This window comes from Pleuronectes platessa, chromosome 2, assembly GCF_947347685.1.
Source record: "Pleuronectes platessa chromosome 2, fPlePla1.1, whole genome shotgun sequence".
Lineage (NCBI taxonomy): Eukaryota > Metazoa > Chordata > Actinopteri > Pleuronectiformes > Pleuronectidae > Pleuronectes > Pleuronectes platessa.
Window position 1 is genome coordinate 15,424,013 of NC_070627.1, and position 17,735 is coordinate 15,441,747.

Consider the following 17,735-nt stretch of genomic DNA (forward strand, 5'->3'; position numbering starts at 1 on the left):
TCACCCTCAGTGGTCCTAAATGGAGCAAAAGGTTTAAAATAAAACTAGATTGTGATAGTTTAAATTAAATAACATTAGATGAAAAGGGGAAATTAAAGATTGAAATTTGAATTAAATGAAATCCAAACAGAAATTGAATTACATTTGAATTGCATTTAGAATTTTTCAGAATAGTTACAAAAATTGATTAAATCTCATTTAAATAAAATTGTTTGAATTGAGTTAAATCAAGACTTATATTAAACTGAATAAAAAGTTGTGAATTAGTTTAATTTAAAAAAAATAAAGTAAATTTAATGAAAAACCATTAAAAAAATAATTAAATCAAATGAAAATTTAATTAGATTAAACGTTTTGTTTGAATATTATATAATCTACATAACAAAATACTTTTTATGAGTCCATTATTGTTGGATCTTTTTCAAAACACTGATGTGATGTGCATCAATAGAGAATCCAACTGACAAGCAGGTCTCAGGGACTGACGAGCACTCAGCGCTAACTTCTGTGTAACTTAAGTGCTTTGTGAATTTGCCTTGAAGTGAAAACATGAGTCTTAAAGTTACTGAAGGGCTGACATGTGTCTCCTAAATCAAGCAGTAAGAGGCTACACTTGACCTTATAGGATATTTTGTGAATGAGGCCGCTGACAATCCCTGACTCTCTCAAATGATTTGAAATGCACCGCGGCCTGAGGTACTGTACATCCCTACATGTGCTACTGATGTGACTCTGTATCATCTTATCTTTGTTTTTGTGTCTTGAGTCAAGAGAAAGCAATATTTGGGTCATGGCGGACAAAAGAGATGATATGATTTAAGATGGATAATACAAACACAGCGAATACCCAGCAGAGGAGATAACACCAGAGGAAATCAATGTTGAAGTCGCACACAGAGGTCCACATGAGAATATTAAAGGCGATGCAGGGACGTCTGTTGTCTGCTGTGGGGAGGTTTGCATCTATCAAAGCATCGTGTCAGCAAAGGTCATCACACTGGTTTTAATAGATAATGGGAAAAAATGGGAAAAGCTCTGTCAGTGTAGGAGGAAGGTGGATGAGGAGGAGGAAGAGGAGAAGGAGGAGGAGCACTCCTGGCTGGCTTGACTTTATGTTTGACCTTTTCGGGGAAGGAGAACTAATCCTTGAATATAATAGACTGTAAGATATGGAAAATGACTGCGCTGTTATCTGTGTTACCCTGGAGACCATCAGCAGCACCGAGGGCTGCTGCAGCTGCCAAGTTATTAAGAATCCAGTTTGTGTATATTGGAAAAATACCTTTTCTGCCATTACTGGTCCCCCCCCCCCCACAAGCACACACTCACACATATACAACAAACGATTCTCCTCTGTTCTCGGTGCTTATACTTGGAAAAGGTTTTATTTTATATTAGTTTATTCTATAAAATTCATGGAACTACAGCTTTTGAGATGGAGATTATTTTATATTTTATCTTATTTGTAATTATTACTTTTCAATCTTTGTGTTTGGACAAACCAAAATGGAATAAATGTAAAACAGATTTCCCGTTTTAACTCTTCAAAATTGGGTTTGTAGGTGTTTGAGTGAAATTATGAAATAGTTATATAAGCTATATATCTCTAACTATTATGCTGACGTTCATATGAATATGGTACACTAAGCCTATATAGCATGTGACTCATGACAACATGTATAGGATTAATCAAATTACCTTCAGTGCTCTCAAGCAGAACTATCCAAGATTGTAATTACATTTTTTTAGGATTAAAATCAAGATAAGAAAATGAAATAAGAAAATAAAGTCCAACAGCTTGAGTTTCATTTCTCCAGTAAATCTAAGAAGGCCTGTGTGGAACCAGCTCATGTCGCATCTGTACACGTGGCTCATTTCAGGCTAAATGTGCAGCAGATGAAAACATATATATATATATTCACATCTATCTCTGTTTCCCTGCGTGAAGCGGCTGAGTCTGTTTAACTCTTATCCAGTCAAATCCAACATGAAAGAAATAAGATCCCAACAAAGAACCGGAACCTCAGATGGCTCCTTCAGATAACCTCAAAAATCAGGGCGAAAAAAGGGCGAGTGTGCATAATGCTGCCTAAATACACAGAATAAAGACTTCGCACATGCAGAACATTAAACTTGTAAATAATAGCCAACACCACGCTACCCCTCCATCCTCCACCTCCACATATCTATCCATCAATCTATCAATCATTCTCACTGATCTGCTCCCAGCACATGATGCATTCCCCGCATTAGATGCGTGTGTTGTGCGGGGTTTGAAAAGGCGGCGATTATCTGGTGGAGGGAGATAAGAAATGGCATTTATTCCGCGGCACTTTGGAGCCTATTTCCCCGGGCCGATCAGCCCCATTCTCCGCGACACCTCCAGCAGCTCGCTGATAACGATTAGGCTATTTATTATCTTCACAAAGAACAAAGATTAGCCAGCACCGGTGAGAAATTACCCCGGGATGGGTTATAATCAGTGGGAGCCGAGGATCCCGCATTGGATTCCTCCCTCTCCCTCTTTAAAGCTGCGACTGAACACACAGAGAATCAATGTCACGTGCTCTTAAAGTGCAGCAAATAATTATGTTTGTATACAACAGGGTCACGTGATATAAATAAATAAAAAGATCAAAAAATTAAGATCAGAGAAAAAATACTATAAATAATAAAGAAATAAATAATAGGCTACTTGTAAATAAATTAAAATAACACGTGTAAATAAATTACAGATAATACAAACAAAATTCCCCCCAAAACACATACAAATTGGTAAAATGTGTATTATTATTATTATTGTTCGTCTTCTTCTTCTTTTTCTTCTTCTTCTTATCATCATCGTCATGGAGCTTTTGATAATGAACAAAAAAACTAGAAGATGAATGCAATTATTATGATTATTATTCAAGTTTTTTTTATAAAACTAACAATAATACATTTTATTAGCGTATACTTGCCTGTTGTCATTTTTTACATGGCTATATTACTACTATACTATTACTAGTATATTACAACTATATTATTTCTATAGTGACATTCAGTTTTCATTAATCTTTATTGTTGGAGCCTCTTCTTTTTCACTGGTGCTCCTTATATATAATGAGATTCTTAGAGGTGCGACCTCTCTTTCTCCGGGGCTCCAGTGAGAGAAAGAGCAGCAGACTATAAAAAAAGAGATAGAATAAGAAGGAGGGGGAAAAAGCGGATTGAATTAATGTCAAATCCTAAAATGGAAGTGGATGTTCTTCGACGATAAGGTTTTATCGCCACGCCAGATCAAAAGGGCTCACACTCAAAGCATGTGTATTTCCACATTATCATGCTGATGAGCTCTAATACTGCAACACTTGTCCCCCCGGTGCGATCTGCTCTCTGCACCACTGTACCCTGGATTTCCTCCTCATGCAGGGACACGAGAGGTTTAATAATCACACTCAGCTCTTTATGGTAAAGCCTTTATCAAACTGGCCCAGATTTATCTACACTGGTGTGCACGAGTCATATGTAAAGTTACTGTTATCTAAAATCATTTTAGTGGTGCTACATGTTACAGCTACAGCAACAAATAAAAATATAAAAATATATTTTTGAATCATAGATATATAGATAGATGATAGATAGATAGATAGATAGATAGATAGATAGATAGATAGATAGATAGATAGATAGATAGAAGGATATATATAGATATATATATCTATAGATAGATAGATAGATAGATAGATAGATAGATAGATAGATAGATAGATAGATAGATAGATAGATAGATAGATAGATAGATAGATAGATAGATAGATAGATAGATAGATAGATAAATAAATAGATAGATAGATAGATAGATAGATAGATAGATAGATAGATAGGTAGATAGGTAGATAGATAGATAGATAGATAGATAGATAGATAGATAGATAGATAGATAGATAGATAGATAGATACTCATACTTATTGAAAATGGGTTTCTTGGTCTGAATTAAATGTGCAGAGCAGCAGGTGCAGGAATTGGAGGTTTTAAATCCGAGTTTTTCGGTTTAAATGAGATCACATAAGTGTGTCTCATAATTGGTGCCCCATTGTAATTGGTTAGATAGTAGAAATCATTGTGGACCTTATAAATTCTAATATGTGAAAAAGCATTCTTTCTGAAATTAATAACCTTTATTTTTAGATGGCTTGATGCAAGTAACCAAAATGCAGAGAGATGAAAAACGACACAAATATGAATCTCTGGATCTGTTGCATCCAAACTCTAACTAAAAAGTTTCACCCAGACCCCAAACACATGATGTTCTTATAAAATTCATCCATAGAGTCTCCTCATGAAAAACTTTTTCACTTGATTAGTTACCTTCATTATGAGCAAATAAATCTTGTTGGTGGGTGTGATTCTGCAAAAAAACAACAACGCATAGTTCTCTAATCTAATCTAATCTGTGTAGTTAATCCCCTATGCCAGTCGCGTGTCGTGCAGTGAGAGTGGACCTGCTCTTGGAAATCACAGTCGTTCTGGATGATGTACTTGATGTATTATTAATGTGGCCGCAGTGTAAATATCAGTTGCAGTGTCCTTCCTCGAGTTCATCCGCTGGGACCGCAGCAGCAGACTGCAGGCAACCCCCGTCTGTGCCTGTGTGTGTGTGTGTGTGTGTGTGTGTGTGTGTGTGTGTGTGTGTGTGTGTGTGTGTGTGTGTTTGCCTTGAAAAAGTTCATGTCCTGAATCTTTTTCCTTTTTTCCCTCTTCTTCTTCTCCAAGATGCACATGACGTCAGGAAGCGGCGTCAAGCAGGCGGCAGTGTTGGCTGGCCGGGGCAGCACGCGCTCCCTCTCCAATTATTGTCTGTCAATCATGTGCGCGAGGAGGGAGGGAGAGATGGAGGGAGGGAGGGAGGGAGGGAGGGAGGGTGGGAGAGAGTGACATAAAATGTTTAATAAATAATGAAATAATAACTATATTTTCTTCTTTTACATGTCAAATAATAGACCTATAGGAAACACTAAATGCATAGAATCATTATCAGAAACGATCACAAATCACTCACACGGGGAAAATGATAGACTTTCACCTTTATTTCACCGATATTAAACAGATACCTAAAGACTGCAGATTAACTGGAGTGTTGTGATAAGTTGTATTGTTTATAGAAATTAAAACCAAAAAAATGCTGCAAGATAAGACGTATAAAACCATAATCTAGACCGACCTCTGCTATTGGAGTGTATATCACATTTTCTTACCAGCAATAATGAATGACCACAAGTAAAATGGACGATCATAAAATAATAGTGACATAACAGATGGATTTATTGTTTTCCTGATGAAACATTAGTCAGATCAAAGTCACATGAAATGCAAAATGAAAATCTAATTATAAAGTCTGGGTTTATAATATGATATATAATTATAATATAATACATATAATGTAATATATAGCGGCCCAGACTTATAATAGGATTTTTACATGCACTCTGTGTGTTAGCGATGTTCTGGTGGCAGGAGTTTGGTGGGTGTTGTGAGGTTTTGTAGAGGTGCTGTGCAATTGGCTGAGTCAAAGCTTTATTGGAGACTCCTCCCACGGGCTTGACAAGCTTGGCCCCGCGCTGTCAGCCGCACTCAGCCTCAGTCAGACGTGTTGCTCTCAGTCCCAGTGGACGGAGTTTACTTTACGCCGACAAACAGCCACCACAGACAGCTGGAGAGGGACCTGCAGCACCGACACAGACAGCGGCGACCGTTCTCCAAGGAGGAGTGAGCTGGTCGGATCCTGTGGATGAAACAACAACAGACAAAGAGGTAGGACATATTTGTCTTTTTGACACCAAGCCTGTCCGTATAGGAGTCGATGTGAAGGGTGAAGTGTGCTTAAATGTTGTGGGTGGAAATGTTTTTTATTAATATTATTATGAAGTTGCATCGCACCATGTACAACCTCAGCAGTGTGTGTCTCTGTGTGTGTTTGTATTGTGATGCTTACAAACAGAGAGCAAGCTTCATAACACCATCTACACTTGTGCATTTCAAATATTAACATGTGATGTTTGCTTATTGAAGGTTTACAGTGTCAAACTCGACTCCATGTCCTGGACCAGAGAGGGATTTAACTCCGAGGAGAGAACAACACAAAGTATTAGTCATCTGCTGTGAATGGACACGGTGAAGATCTCATAAAGGACTAATTTCAAACCTGTGTCCTCGCCCTGGACATTATTTGACTCTCTAAATCGCAGCACACACACACGCACACACACAGAGCCATGGATGTGACGGCCGAGCAGCCGCGCTGGATGCACCACCACGCCGTGCTGAACGGACAACACCCGGACTCCCACCACCACGGCCTGGGTCACAACTACATGGAGCCCACGGCGCAGCTGCTGCCTCCAGACGAGGTGGATGTTTTCTTTAATCACCTGGACTCGCAGGGGAACCCGTACTACCACAACTCCGCCCGGGCCAGGGTGTCCTACAGCCAAGCGCACGGTAAGACGCAGGGGTGCTACTTTAATAATACATTAAAACACACCTAACACTAAAAATCATCTAGCTACTAAAATATGAGTGGTAAAATATTTTATTTACAATATTAAAACACCCTCAAATCATGAATTTAAATTTAGTATTTCTTTTAAATTAAACGCCAAACATGTGACAGGTTTCTATTAGAATTGTGAATAATCTGTGTGTGATAAACAAGTTTTTGTGGCGATTATATTCTTTACATTACAATTATATGCAGGCTATTTCAGGCATATATTTCAGATGTAAAACATCAAATAATATGGTAAACGCAACTTTTTTATTTTCACCACTTTATTAACAACCGATTGAATCCAGTGAATCAACAAGTCTTGCTGTTATTTAGTTATGTCCGCATCCACCAGCATGCCACTGAAACCCACTGATAAAAGAGTCTGTCATCTTTGTGCGTAATAGACATTCTGTTGTTTCCTTATTTCACAGCTCGACTGACCGGGACTCAGGTCTGCCGGCCTCATCTCATCCACAGCCCGGGGATTTCATGGCTGGACGGGGGCAAAGCAGCTCTGTCCGCCCACCACCACAACGCCTGGGCGGTCAGTCCCTTCAGCAAACCCAGCCTGCACCACCCGGGCTCCGCGTCCCCCGGCGGCCTCTCCGCGGTCTACCCGTGCAGCAGCAACTCAAACACGGTCTCCGCCCCGTCGTTAACGCCGCCGTCCCACGGCAGCCCGCACCTGTACGCCTTCCCCCCGACGCCGCCAAAGGACGTATCGCCGGACCCAGGGGCCGTGTCCCCCTCGTCGCTCACCAGGATGGACGAGAAGGACTCTATCAAATACCAGGTGTCGCTGGCGGAGGGGATGAAGATGGAGGGCTCCAGTCCGCTGAGGAGCAGCCTGGCCTCCATGAGCTCACAGCATCCCATACCCACGTACCCCAGCTACTCTCTACCGGCCGCACACGAGTACGGCGGCAGCCTGTTCCACCCGGGCAGCCTGCTGGGAGCATCATCCGGCTTCATGCACAAAAACAAGGGCAAGGCCCGTTCCTGCACCGGTGAGTCCACCGCAAACACCACACGGACTATCAGCACCAAAATCCAACCACATACATTTCATACAGAGACTGTCTCTTTCCCTCTTCTGAAGTCAGTGGTAACTAAACTAAAACTCAAAAGAAGGTAGCAAAGGAATACACACTTTAAAAAATCTCCCGTGACACATTATATTAGAGATTATCCTTTTTAGAGTGCAGCTTTATATCGTGCTGCTCTGTTTTTACACGCATTGTTTAAAAGTCATTGTGTAATGTGCCTGTAAAAGGATTAGTATCAGATCTCATTACATATGAACAGACTCAAACATAAACAAATAAAACGCCCATTAAAATCCAAGTCGTTTATTGATGTTATGTCAAGCAAATATACAAGATTATTCTCACACAAAGCCTCATGAGCTGTTACGATTATCAAAGAAACTAAAATAATTTATATTAGTTTAATGAAATAAAAAGTTTTTTGATTAGTGCACATTGAAAGTTGATCTCTTGTTTTATTAAATCCTCTATAAATCAAAAAGCCACATTAAAGTCATTTAATTTATACCATCGGCAATGTTGTAATACCAGATGTATTTATTTATTATTGCCATATTCTGTAAAGTATATTAAATCCAAACTATTGTGATATGTTGTGATTTTAGCATCATCTAGCTTTATTTATGTATATTTGGAAATTGAAATATGAAAAAAATAATTGAATAAAAATATAACTAGCAGTCTTAGGCCTAAGCCTGCCCTTCCCTGTTCTCAATCACAGAGACTGTGATAATCTTCTTTTGTTAACCGTGACTCTTTGATTAAACGTGTCATGTGGCTGCAGCACCACCACTGAGCTGGATCCAGCCCAGAGGTGTGAAAGGAAGATCCTCAGGTGCTCTGAGCCAAAACCTCAGTTTATAGGCTACAGTCGCTTCTCTGTTACAGAAGACTACATTGGCCTGATTGTTATTTGATTACAGACCAGGAAGCTTCCACCTTCAAACCCGATCATGTTTAACTAGCGTATTAGCCTGGTGGGTAACTTGACCTCAGTTTAAATAACAAGTCTTTGAATGAATTATGAGCTGACATGTTAACGGACTTTACAATTTATCATGTTAACTTTCAGACAAATATAAAATGAACTTGATTCCACTAATCTATTTTATAAAGAATGAATGTATGGCTCTGCTGATGTGCATATGCATCCTCGGACTGTTAACATTCTTTGAAAAAACAATAAGCTTAAGAAATGGAGGGTGAACAACGAGAACTTACTGCAGATGGTAAAGCAAACTCTCTTATGCAAACTAAAGGAGTCACTTTAATTTCCAGCACATGCAGATGGTTTAGTAAGTGGTAGAAAAGCAGAAGTACATGCTGTGATCTAAAGAAATTGTACATGCACAGTGTGTGAACAAATCATTTCTTGTCAAAGCTGCTGATAAAATCACGTGTTTAAAAAATGATGACGACATATAGGATGAATAAATGTAACTCTTAGTTAGTAATGCTTATTAAAACAAATTCCTATGTGTGTTTTCTCTCCAGAGGGCCGTGAATGTGTAAACTGTGGAGCCACCTCCACGCCTCTGTGGAGACGTGACAGCACTGGACACTACCTGTGCAACGCCTGCGGGCTGTACCACAAGATGAACGGCCAGAACAGACCACTCATCAAACCCAAACGCAGGCTGGTGAGTTTCACTTGTTGTGCATGTGTGAATGTTGGCCGGGCAGTAAATAAAAAAGAAAAAAAGAGGGTAAGGTGGAGGGGGAGAGAGGGTAGGGGGGGTGCGTACAATGCCAGGAAAGTTATATTTTCCCAATCAGCTTCCGGGCATTGTATTTGTGGCTCACCTCGTGCTCTTTCAGCTCAGGCCGTTAGCCAAGTGGGACTATCTGTGTTGTTTCTGTTATCATTATCACTGCTACTTCTGATGCTGTCATTGATAGCAGGGCCGAAGCACCATCACCTTAAACTCATAGAGAAATTTGTTTTGTGAGGTGTTTAAGTGAGGGCTGTTTTTTTTTGACACGTTGGAAGAACAGAAACTGTCTACTGACAAAAATGTGTCGTGAAATTTGGTGATTTTTTTAAACTTCAAACGCACTGAGGGATTGCTGTTCCTTTTAGGTGGTTAAGAAATGTCTCCTGTTTATGAACAAACCATGAGAAAGCTTTGTGAAAATGCATCGTCACAAAGCTTTTGTCCTTAAGTTAACTTTTTTACAATTTTCAATGGACACTAATATGTGGGGAGTATCAAAGCAAATTTGGAAATGATTAAAGGCAAATATTTCCCAACACGCCCTGCTTCAAACATCAGTGTTGCCCAGATACGACTTCATGTCACACTCATCCAGCTGCACGATTAAAGGAGACTTAAACAATTAAACACCAATTAAAGTACATAAGAAATATGTGATCTAATTTTAGGAAAATGCTTTGAAGCCGGTAAACAAGAATACAACAAATACTTTATTCCTGTAGTTCAACTACAGGATTATTTTTGTTTCAGCAGCAGCTGTGATTGTCCAAAATATTTTATTCCTAGATTCCCGAGATAACAATTTAAAAGGAAGGTCTCTGCAGCCTGAATGCATCCATGCAACACTGTGCATCAGTTGTGTTTGGAGCAGGAGGCAGCTGTGGGATGAAGACAGTATTTGCAGAGTAAACAGACGCTGCTCATTAAATCAGTAGAGGCCTAATTAACAATGAACGACAGTGAGCTGCTACACTTTAAACCTGGTAGTGATGGAACTGTGTTTAAAAGCTTTTATTTTGAAGACACTAGACCAGTGTGACGGGATAGTTTGAGACAGAAGCGGGAAAAGAGATGTAAAAACGGGACTTGCTCTACATATTTATGCAATACAAGATTAGTTATTTTAATTTATGCAAAAGCAAAGATAAGTGCGCAACTTGAAGGTTAAAAAGATGCAGTAAGAAGAGCGCACAGTGAGAGAAACGGCATCATTTAACGATCATTATTTGAGTTTAGAGATCAGCTTCTGCTCTTATTGTGAAGCCTGGTTCATACAATAGTCCACACGGTGCCGGAGTGTTTATTCCAGTGCCTTTTAGTACAGGTTATAAATGCATATGCGGCCGTATATCAGGCCTGGTTTCCGTATTGCTCGGCCGGGGCTCGCTGCAGAGCTCCACAGTGGCAGCAGCCCTCCACCAGCTTCCTATCCGGATGCCTGACCGGTCCAGATAGAGCAGCGGGGCGGGAAGCCTGCTTCCTCCTGCGGCCTCCTGACTACACACTCCCCGCTCGGGCTGTGGTGGTCAAGCTGCTCCGCTGCTGACCGAGAAGCGCACCGAGCGGCGAGAAACAGAGAAGGCCACTGGGAGAAGTTATGGAGTCTAGTCTGAGGAGTGACTGACTAGCAACAACTTGCTCATGTTATCGCTATATTTAAAATACGGCTCGTTAATAGTATATATTCAGTATATTAAATTTATTATATTCAGGCGTGAAAAATGTACCAGAGCTGAGATGAAGCTGCTCACGCATCGGTTTAAGCATTAGAGGTTCGAATGTGAATTTTAGAAAACTAAATTCAATGACTGATATTCATCTGGCATTGTGGCATTTAAATTCAATTCAAATTAACATTGTGTTTGGATTTCAAACATGGTATTTCAAACAATGCAAAGTTGCACTGTATTTTGACGATAAATAGATAGAAAGGTAGATATAGATAGATAATAGAAGCCTGAAATGTGTGTGTTTGAGTGTGTGTGTGTGTGTGTGTGTGTGTGTGTGTGTGTGTGTGTGTGTGTGTGTGTGTGTGTGTGTCTGTATGTGTGTATGTGTGTGTGTGTGTGTGTGTGTGTGTGTGTGTGTGTGTGTGTGAAATAAAATACAATAATCTTTACTGACAGCCAGACAAAACAACACAATGGACTATGAACACCTATCTTTAACATTTCCAATTTGCCTTGATTTATAATTGTTAGTTGTGGCCCTAATGTCCATACTGAACTATATTCTTTAAGGTAAATGTATTCTCCAACTTGCCTTCACTGTGTCTCTCATTAAACTCAGTCCTCATGTTCTCCACAGTCCGCTGCCAGACGAGCAGGCACCTGCTGTGCTAACTGTCAGACGACCACCACCACACTCTGGCGGCGCAATGCAAATGGCGACCCTGTGTGCAACGCCTGTGGCCTCTACTACAAACTGCATAACGTAAGTCTTTAGCCGATGTTCTCCCTCACAGGAGTAGGCTGGCACGTTGGACTGATTGTAGAAGGATAAGTGGCAAGAGAGAGAAAAAGCAAGAGAAAGGAGAAGCTGAAGAAGAGAGTGAGGATTGTTTTACTCTCAGCTCTCGTTGGGGTTTTCTTTCTTTGTGCTTTATTGTTTCAAGAGCAGGCGTAATCGCCTGAGAGTCATAAAGGTTGGACTGCTGATAAGTGAGACTGCCACAAGTCCAGACTTCAAATATATTAAGCCTGAAGGAATAATATTAACAAGCTAAAAATGGATATTGCGATGGATAAGTCTGGTCCTGTTGCTTATTTTTCCTATTTTCAACAAATCCCATGAAAAGACCAAAACCAACAATTAACTAATTCCAGTGTTAAAGTGCTGTCTGTGTAAAGGGTCTGATATAGCTGCCACATTGTTGCACTTGTTGACATGTGACTGTGGCTTATTTTAAGTCATTTGCACATTCACAGTCCTGCTGCTGTCAATGCTCAGAGAACCATAAACACTGAACTCCTACTGGAGCTACGGTTGTTGAGAACACCAGTGGCTTTGAGGAAGCTGTTTTCAAAGATTTACATTCTCAGTGGGAACCAGTGTGAATAGGGCCACACATTGGATAGGGTGATAGGATATTGGGGGATGAATGAATTTGTTTTGGTCTATTCCAAAAATATGTTGACAATAAAAAGTACATGGAATATTGTATACTTAACAAAAGAACTAGCATGATCCATATTTGAAAATGTGTTTGACTGCTAGTTCATGAAGTTCATAACTTGTGGGTTTGATCACATCACTTATCTCATCGCTTTTCCCTCTGCACACAGGTGAACCGGCCTCTGACCATGAAGAAGGAGGGGATACAGACACGCAACCGGAAAATGTCCAACAAATCTAAAAAGAACAAGCGGTGCGGAGACAGCTACGAGGAGTTTACCAAATGTCTGCACGACAAGAGCTCTCCGTTCAGCGCCTCCTCTCTGGCCGGACACATGTCCATGGGCCACTTGCCACATTTCAGCCACCATGGACACATGCTCCCCACACCCACCCCGATACACCCGTCATTTGGCCACCCGCACCACTCAAACATGGTGACGGCCATGGGCTGAGGAGGCTACTTTGAGAACCTGAAACAGTTTGATGAAGGGGGTATGAGGGTCTCACTAGAGGACAGGGAGGACAATGTTTGACATATGGTTGGTGCGTCTACATCTTGACTGTCACTTGATTGGTTATGTCATTGGTATGTCGGAGAAAAGATGTATCATGGGGAGGAGAGGACATTTTTACTTCTTATCTATCTAGGTACCTATTTTGATGGAGGAGGATTGTGCCTCCTGTCAGACACATCATCGCCCCTCGTAGATCTCCTCTAACCGTCCCCGCTGACGCCCTGAGTGTCTGCAGTGAGGTTCAGTGTGTGCTGAGCACCTTTATATAACTGTGAATATTGTAAATGTGTTCGACAGATGGGGAAGGGGGGGGGGTTATCCCCTTCACAACATTTAACGAAAAAGATGCTGGAATTTTTTCCTGATGGACAATTTTAAAAATGAATTTTCACAAAAGAAACTAGCAAACAACAAAGGTTTATGGATCCTAATTTGACACTGCTTATTATAATTATTGTTATTATAATTATTATTGTTATTCAGATAATTTATTTTTACTGCCTTCTTTTCTTTGAATATATCATTTGAATCATAATATGGATACTGTTATCCCAGTTATGAATATATTTCTAGCTGAAGTGCTTTGTCTGAGCTGTCAACATTTATACTCATAAGAAATAAAGAGATCAAGCTCATTATCCAGTCTGTTCCGTCTATTCAATATCAAACGTGTAAGTCTCTGAAATAAGAAGAGATTCAGTGGTGTTCACATTGATTATTGTACTGACTAGGAGTGATTCATTATCGACAAAGTACAGTGTTGAATTTGATTTGAGAGACACAAGAGGGGAATGTTTGTTACACAGTCAAACTTCATGAGGGCACTATTGCAAGTTGACTTAAATGAAAGATATAGTAATAACTTTTAAATTCATTGCACAGATAATGATCTTATGGTAAACATATGCATCAGATGCTCTGTATCTTTTCCTGTGTCCTTGTTTTTCTCTGGATCGAGCGATTCATAGTTTTTTGTGTGTGAACCATTTATCCTGATATTGCTCCGCATGCAATATCTCTGCATCCTCCTACTGTGTAAATTCACCCAACACTTCTCCCACCCTGCCGATCAGAAAGCACAGGTTTGTAATCATAAAAATATGCTGGCTAATGTTGTTATTAAAAACATGTAATTAGCATTAATGACTGTGAAAAGTTTGTCATTTCAACAAGGAGGGTGACATGTATTTGTTCGTTTTACAGTTTATTTCAGCTTACCTCCCAAAATGGGTTATGACAGACAAGACCAGAAAAAGAAGAGCAGTGTAACATTTTTAATGGATAAAGTTCCCTTCCCATTTTTATATAATTTATTTACAGTTTGTTTACCAGATCCAAGTTTTTCGCACCAAATTTAACACACTTTTAAATATCACTCTCATAAATGTATTAGCTTTTTCATTAATATCTTTATTCCCTGGAATACATTGTGGAACCCTGCATTTGTACAGATTTGACCCAAACCAGAATGGGTTATCCTCATCCCATGGCCCATCATTTCACCAACTTTTGTGGGAATCTCTCCAGTAGTTTTTTTGTAATACTGGTCACAAACAACCTAATCAAACGATGGACAGAGGCGAAAAGATTAACCTCCTTCCTCCTTTCCTCTCCTTTCAGAACAGCTTTTGCAGAATAGATGTCAAAAGTGTACAGTATCAGTGGAGTTAAATAACCCCTCACCTTTGTTGACATGAACACCCACTTTCTAACAAATAGGTTGCTTCACCGGTCAGGGGAGATTAGTGCTGTTGACAGAAATTGAGCCAGTTGAGCCATATGTTCCCGTTACTTAACCAGTTGCATCTGCTCGTTGGATAATACTCTTACAAAATAGTCCCTCTCATTGTCAGCCTGGTGCATGAGGCTAATCCCACAGTTAAATAAGACTTATCTTAAAAGACCAGAAGAGATTATTTTTTCACAATTTAACTCTGTTGCTTCAAATTGTGTAACTAACACCTGTGTTATATATTTCTTATATTGTCTGTTTAAAAATCAATTATCAGACGTGATCTGGCTTGAGGTAGATGATTCATCACTGTAAGCATCCTATCTGCTTTAAGGTTGAAGAACATTGTGATCGAGTGATTGCAAAACATCTGCAATCATATAATATTTTTAATGGTGTTATTGTCACAGTGACATTGTCTATTACCTATTTCAAGTTGATATGAAACCTGTGGATGTGGATTTTAGGGTATGGAAGGAAAACGCTGTGTGGTATTATTAGTAAGATTTACATGATCTTGAAAGCCACACACTCATTATTTCAACTACTAAAGATCAAAGTTAGGGAAACTTGATTCTTCAGGATAAAGTTATTTGTTAAACAGTCTATGACACAGATTCAAGATGCACAGAGTTTGTCTGTGAGTGCAGGAGTTCCTCAGAAAGCTAAGGGACGTCGCTGCCCCGGAGCTCCAGCAGCGAGCCCTGAGATGACACACTTTTCAGGGTCAATCCAAGTGCAGCCTAAAGCCTCCTCTCAAGACTTCGCTGACCTCTCACCCTGGAAGCACTTACTCTGTCATTCTCCTGGGCCCTCCCACAGACTTATTCACGGACCCTTTTAAAATGTCACCTTCTCCACCTAAATATGATAGGATGAAAGAACAAGAGATTCCCTAATGAGGAGATAAAAAGCAGGAGAGTCCCTTCTGCGAGTTGAACCTCTCTGTGGAGGAAGGGTTTAGGGACTAGGTGGGCATCTTGAATCAGCTCTCGAGTGAGATTTACGGCTTTCACCTTTGCATAAGTACCTGCTCCTTGGAGCATTTGTTTTTGTACCAAACTCAATTAATGTAATCAAAACAAAGTCTGAATGGACTACAGGGATGAGTTAGCAGAGAGATGGTGATCGAGGAGATGAAAGAGGAAAGGAAAGGGGAGATGTCACGTAATAATGATGATGAGCAAGGAGGTCCATATAAAGTGGAAACATGGAAGAACTAATTTTGTTTGCATCCTTTTATCGATTAAAGGCTTAATGCCCCAAAATATCCCAAATATAGGAAGATGAAAAATGTGTGTTTACAATCCTCATGAAGTTAACTGGGACAGTAACCTTATATTATCAAAGACTTTCAATTTGGCAGAAATGTTTGATGTGCCCAGTTGTCATAAATGTGAAGCCGGTTATCTAACAGTAACAGTCTGTTTGAATACAACATATATATAAAAAAAAAAGAATGATACAACATTTTGTCCACGACTATATTCTGGAAAAAAATATGCTGATTTGCATAGAGAACAATGTAGATCTTTGTCCCTGGGTAATTAAGAGACAAATAAACCTATGACATAGTCTCTCAACAACATGGTTTCTCACTGCACTCTTGAAGAACCAGGGGAATTGAGCTGTGTCACATCTGCACCCATGGGATCCGGTGCTCTGTAACAATCTGGGGCGAGCTTCTGTGAGATCTGGGTTGGTTCAAAGTCTCTGCTGTGATCCCAAGAGGACCAGAATACAAACAAAGAGTAAGAGAGGAGAGAAGCACAGGCCTCCTATCACCGATCCCCAGAATAAATGAAAGAATCTGTTGTGTCCCAGAGGAGAAATAAACAAAATGCCAATGACATTGGCATAAACACGAGCGTGGATATGGACATCTTCTAGTTTCAACCACAATTATTAAACACCTGGCAGTGCACACTCCAGCAGATACACACTTCACAGTCGCACACACTGTCAATGTAGAGCGGGCTCTCCAGAAAAGTTAGAATATGCCAACACATGGTGCATTCTTTCAAAAAGTTAGACACCAAAGAAAAGTGGGACACTCTCCAACCACCCGATCCACAACCAAGTACAAGTCTCTTTCAAACTGTCTTTCTTCTCCTGTCTGAGGCAGACAAATTCATCCCTCTTGTCTCCAAACAATCACCTCTTTTCTTCTGCCTGTTGCACCAATGAGAGAATGAGGGAGGGTCCAAGAGAGAGAGAGGGAGGGAGAAATGCATCTGCTCCACAGAGCTATACTGTAAGCACCAGGCTAATGTCCTGTGTGTTAGGGCCCCAGGGACTGGGCGTCTGGGTCCCACTATCTTATAACACAGTTGACAAAAAGCCCAGGGCTCTGCCCTCAGGAAATCTGAGAGGCGGGGTATCTAGGCCGGGAGGGAAGAAATAGGGAAGGAGGGACAAAACATCCAGGTACGTTGCACCTACACTGGCCCATATACTTCAGTTGACATCTCAGTGGGTCGATCTAGCCAGTAGAGTCTCACAATAACTCCTCAAAGAAGTTTGAAAAAGATGGTGATTGAACTGTGTTGAGTGCAACTATATGATCATATGCAGTAGTTGAATCAACACCTCTTTAACACAGTTTTAATACAAACTGAACATTATAACTTTAATGAAGTATGATTTTTTTGGAGAAATACTGTATTCGATTGCATTTGTTTTAGCTAGGTGCACCTAATAAGCTGACAGCTAGGTGTAGGTGTAAAGTCCAGGGTAAGGCTGCAACAACTCATGTGTACATGTTGTTCACTACCAGATGAATATGTTTGTAGTTGTTTCAAAAGGCCACTCTCCAAGATGGTGCTAACCCATAACTTAAGTTTCTATCCAAATTTAGCAGAGAAAATGAGAATCATGAGAATTCATGGATCCAGTAGCAGGACGTAGATTGTGGCTGAATGAAGCAGAAGATTTTCAGGTGAATTGGTGCAGGGCGTGGGCCGGACCATTGTAGTGAAGAGGGACCCAAAAGGCAAAGGTTTTGATTTACAAGTTGATTTATGTTTTTACTTTGGTCATGAGTTTTGGGTAGTAACCGAGATAATGAAATTGCAGACACA

General features: G+C 40.1%; 1 protein-coding gene across 1 annotated transcript; it reads left to right on the forward strand.

Annotated features, from left to right (window-relative positions):
• Positions 1 to 5,579: 5,579 nt before the first annotated feature.
• Positions 5,580 to 13,561, forward strand: gata2b (GATA binding protein 2b). The gene is made up of 6 exons (XM_053444979.1): positions 5,580 to 5,794; positions 6,053 to 6,481; positions 6,962 to 7,537; positions 9,071 to 9,216; positions 11,599 to 11,724; positions 12,576 to 13,561. The coding sequence occupies exons 2-6, from the start codon at positions 6,256 to 6,258 to the stop codon at positions 12,858 to 12,860; spliced, it is 1,359 nt and encodes a 452-aa protein (XP_053300954.1). The 5' UTR covers positions 5,580 to 5,794; positions 6,053 to 6,255; the 3' UTR covers positions 12,861 to 13,561.
• The last annotated feature ends 4,174 nt before the right edge of the window (positions 13,562 to 17,735 follow it).

Coding starts and splice junctions, on each gene's coding strand:
- gata2b (XM_053444979.1), top strand. CDS start 6,256: ATGGATGTGACGGCCGAGCAGCCGCGCTGGATGCACCACCACGCCGTG. Junction 6,482..6,961: donor GTCCTACAGCCAAGCGCACG/GTAAGACGCAGG, acceptor CTTATTTCACAG/CTCGACTGACCGGGACTCAG. Junction 7,538..9,070: donor CAAGGCCCGTTCCTGCACCG/GTGAGTCCACCG, acceptor TTTTCTCTCCAG/AGGGCCGTGAATGTGTAAAC.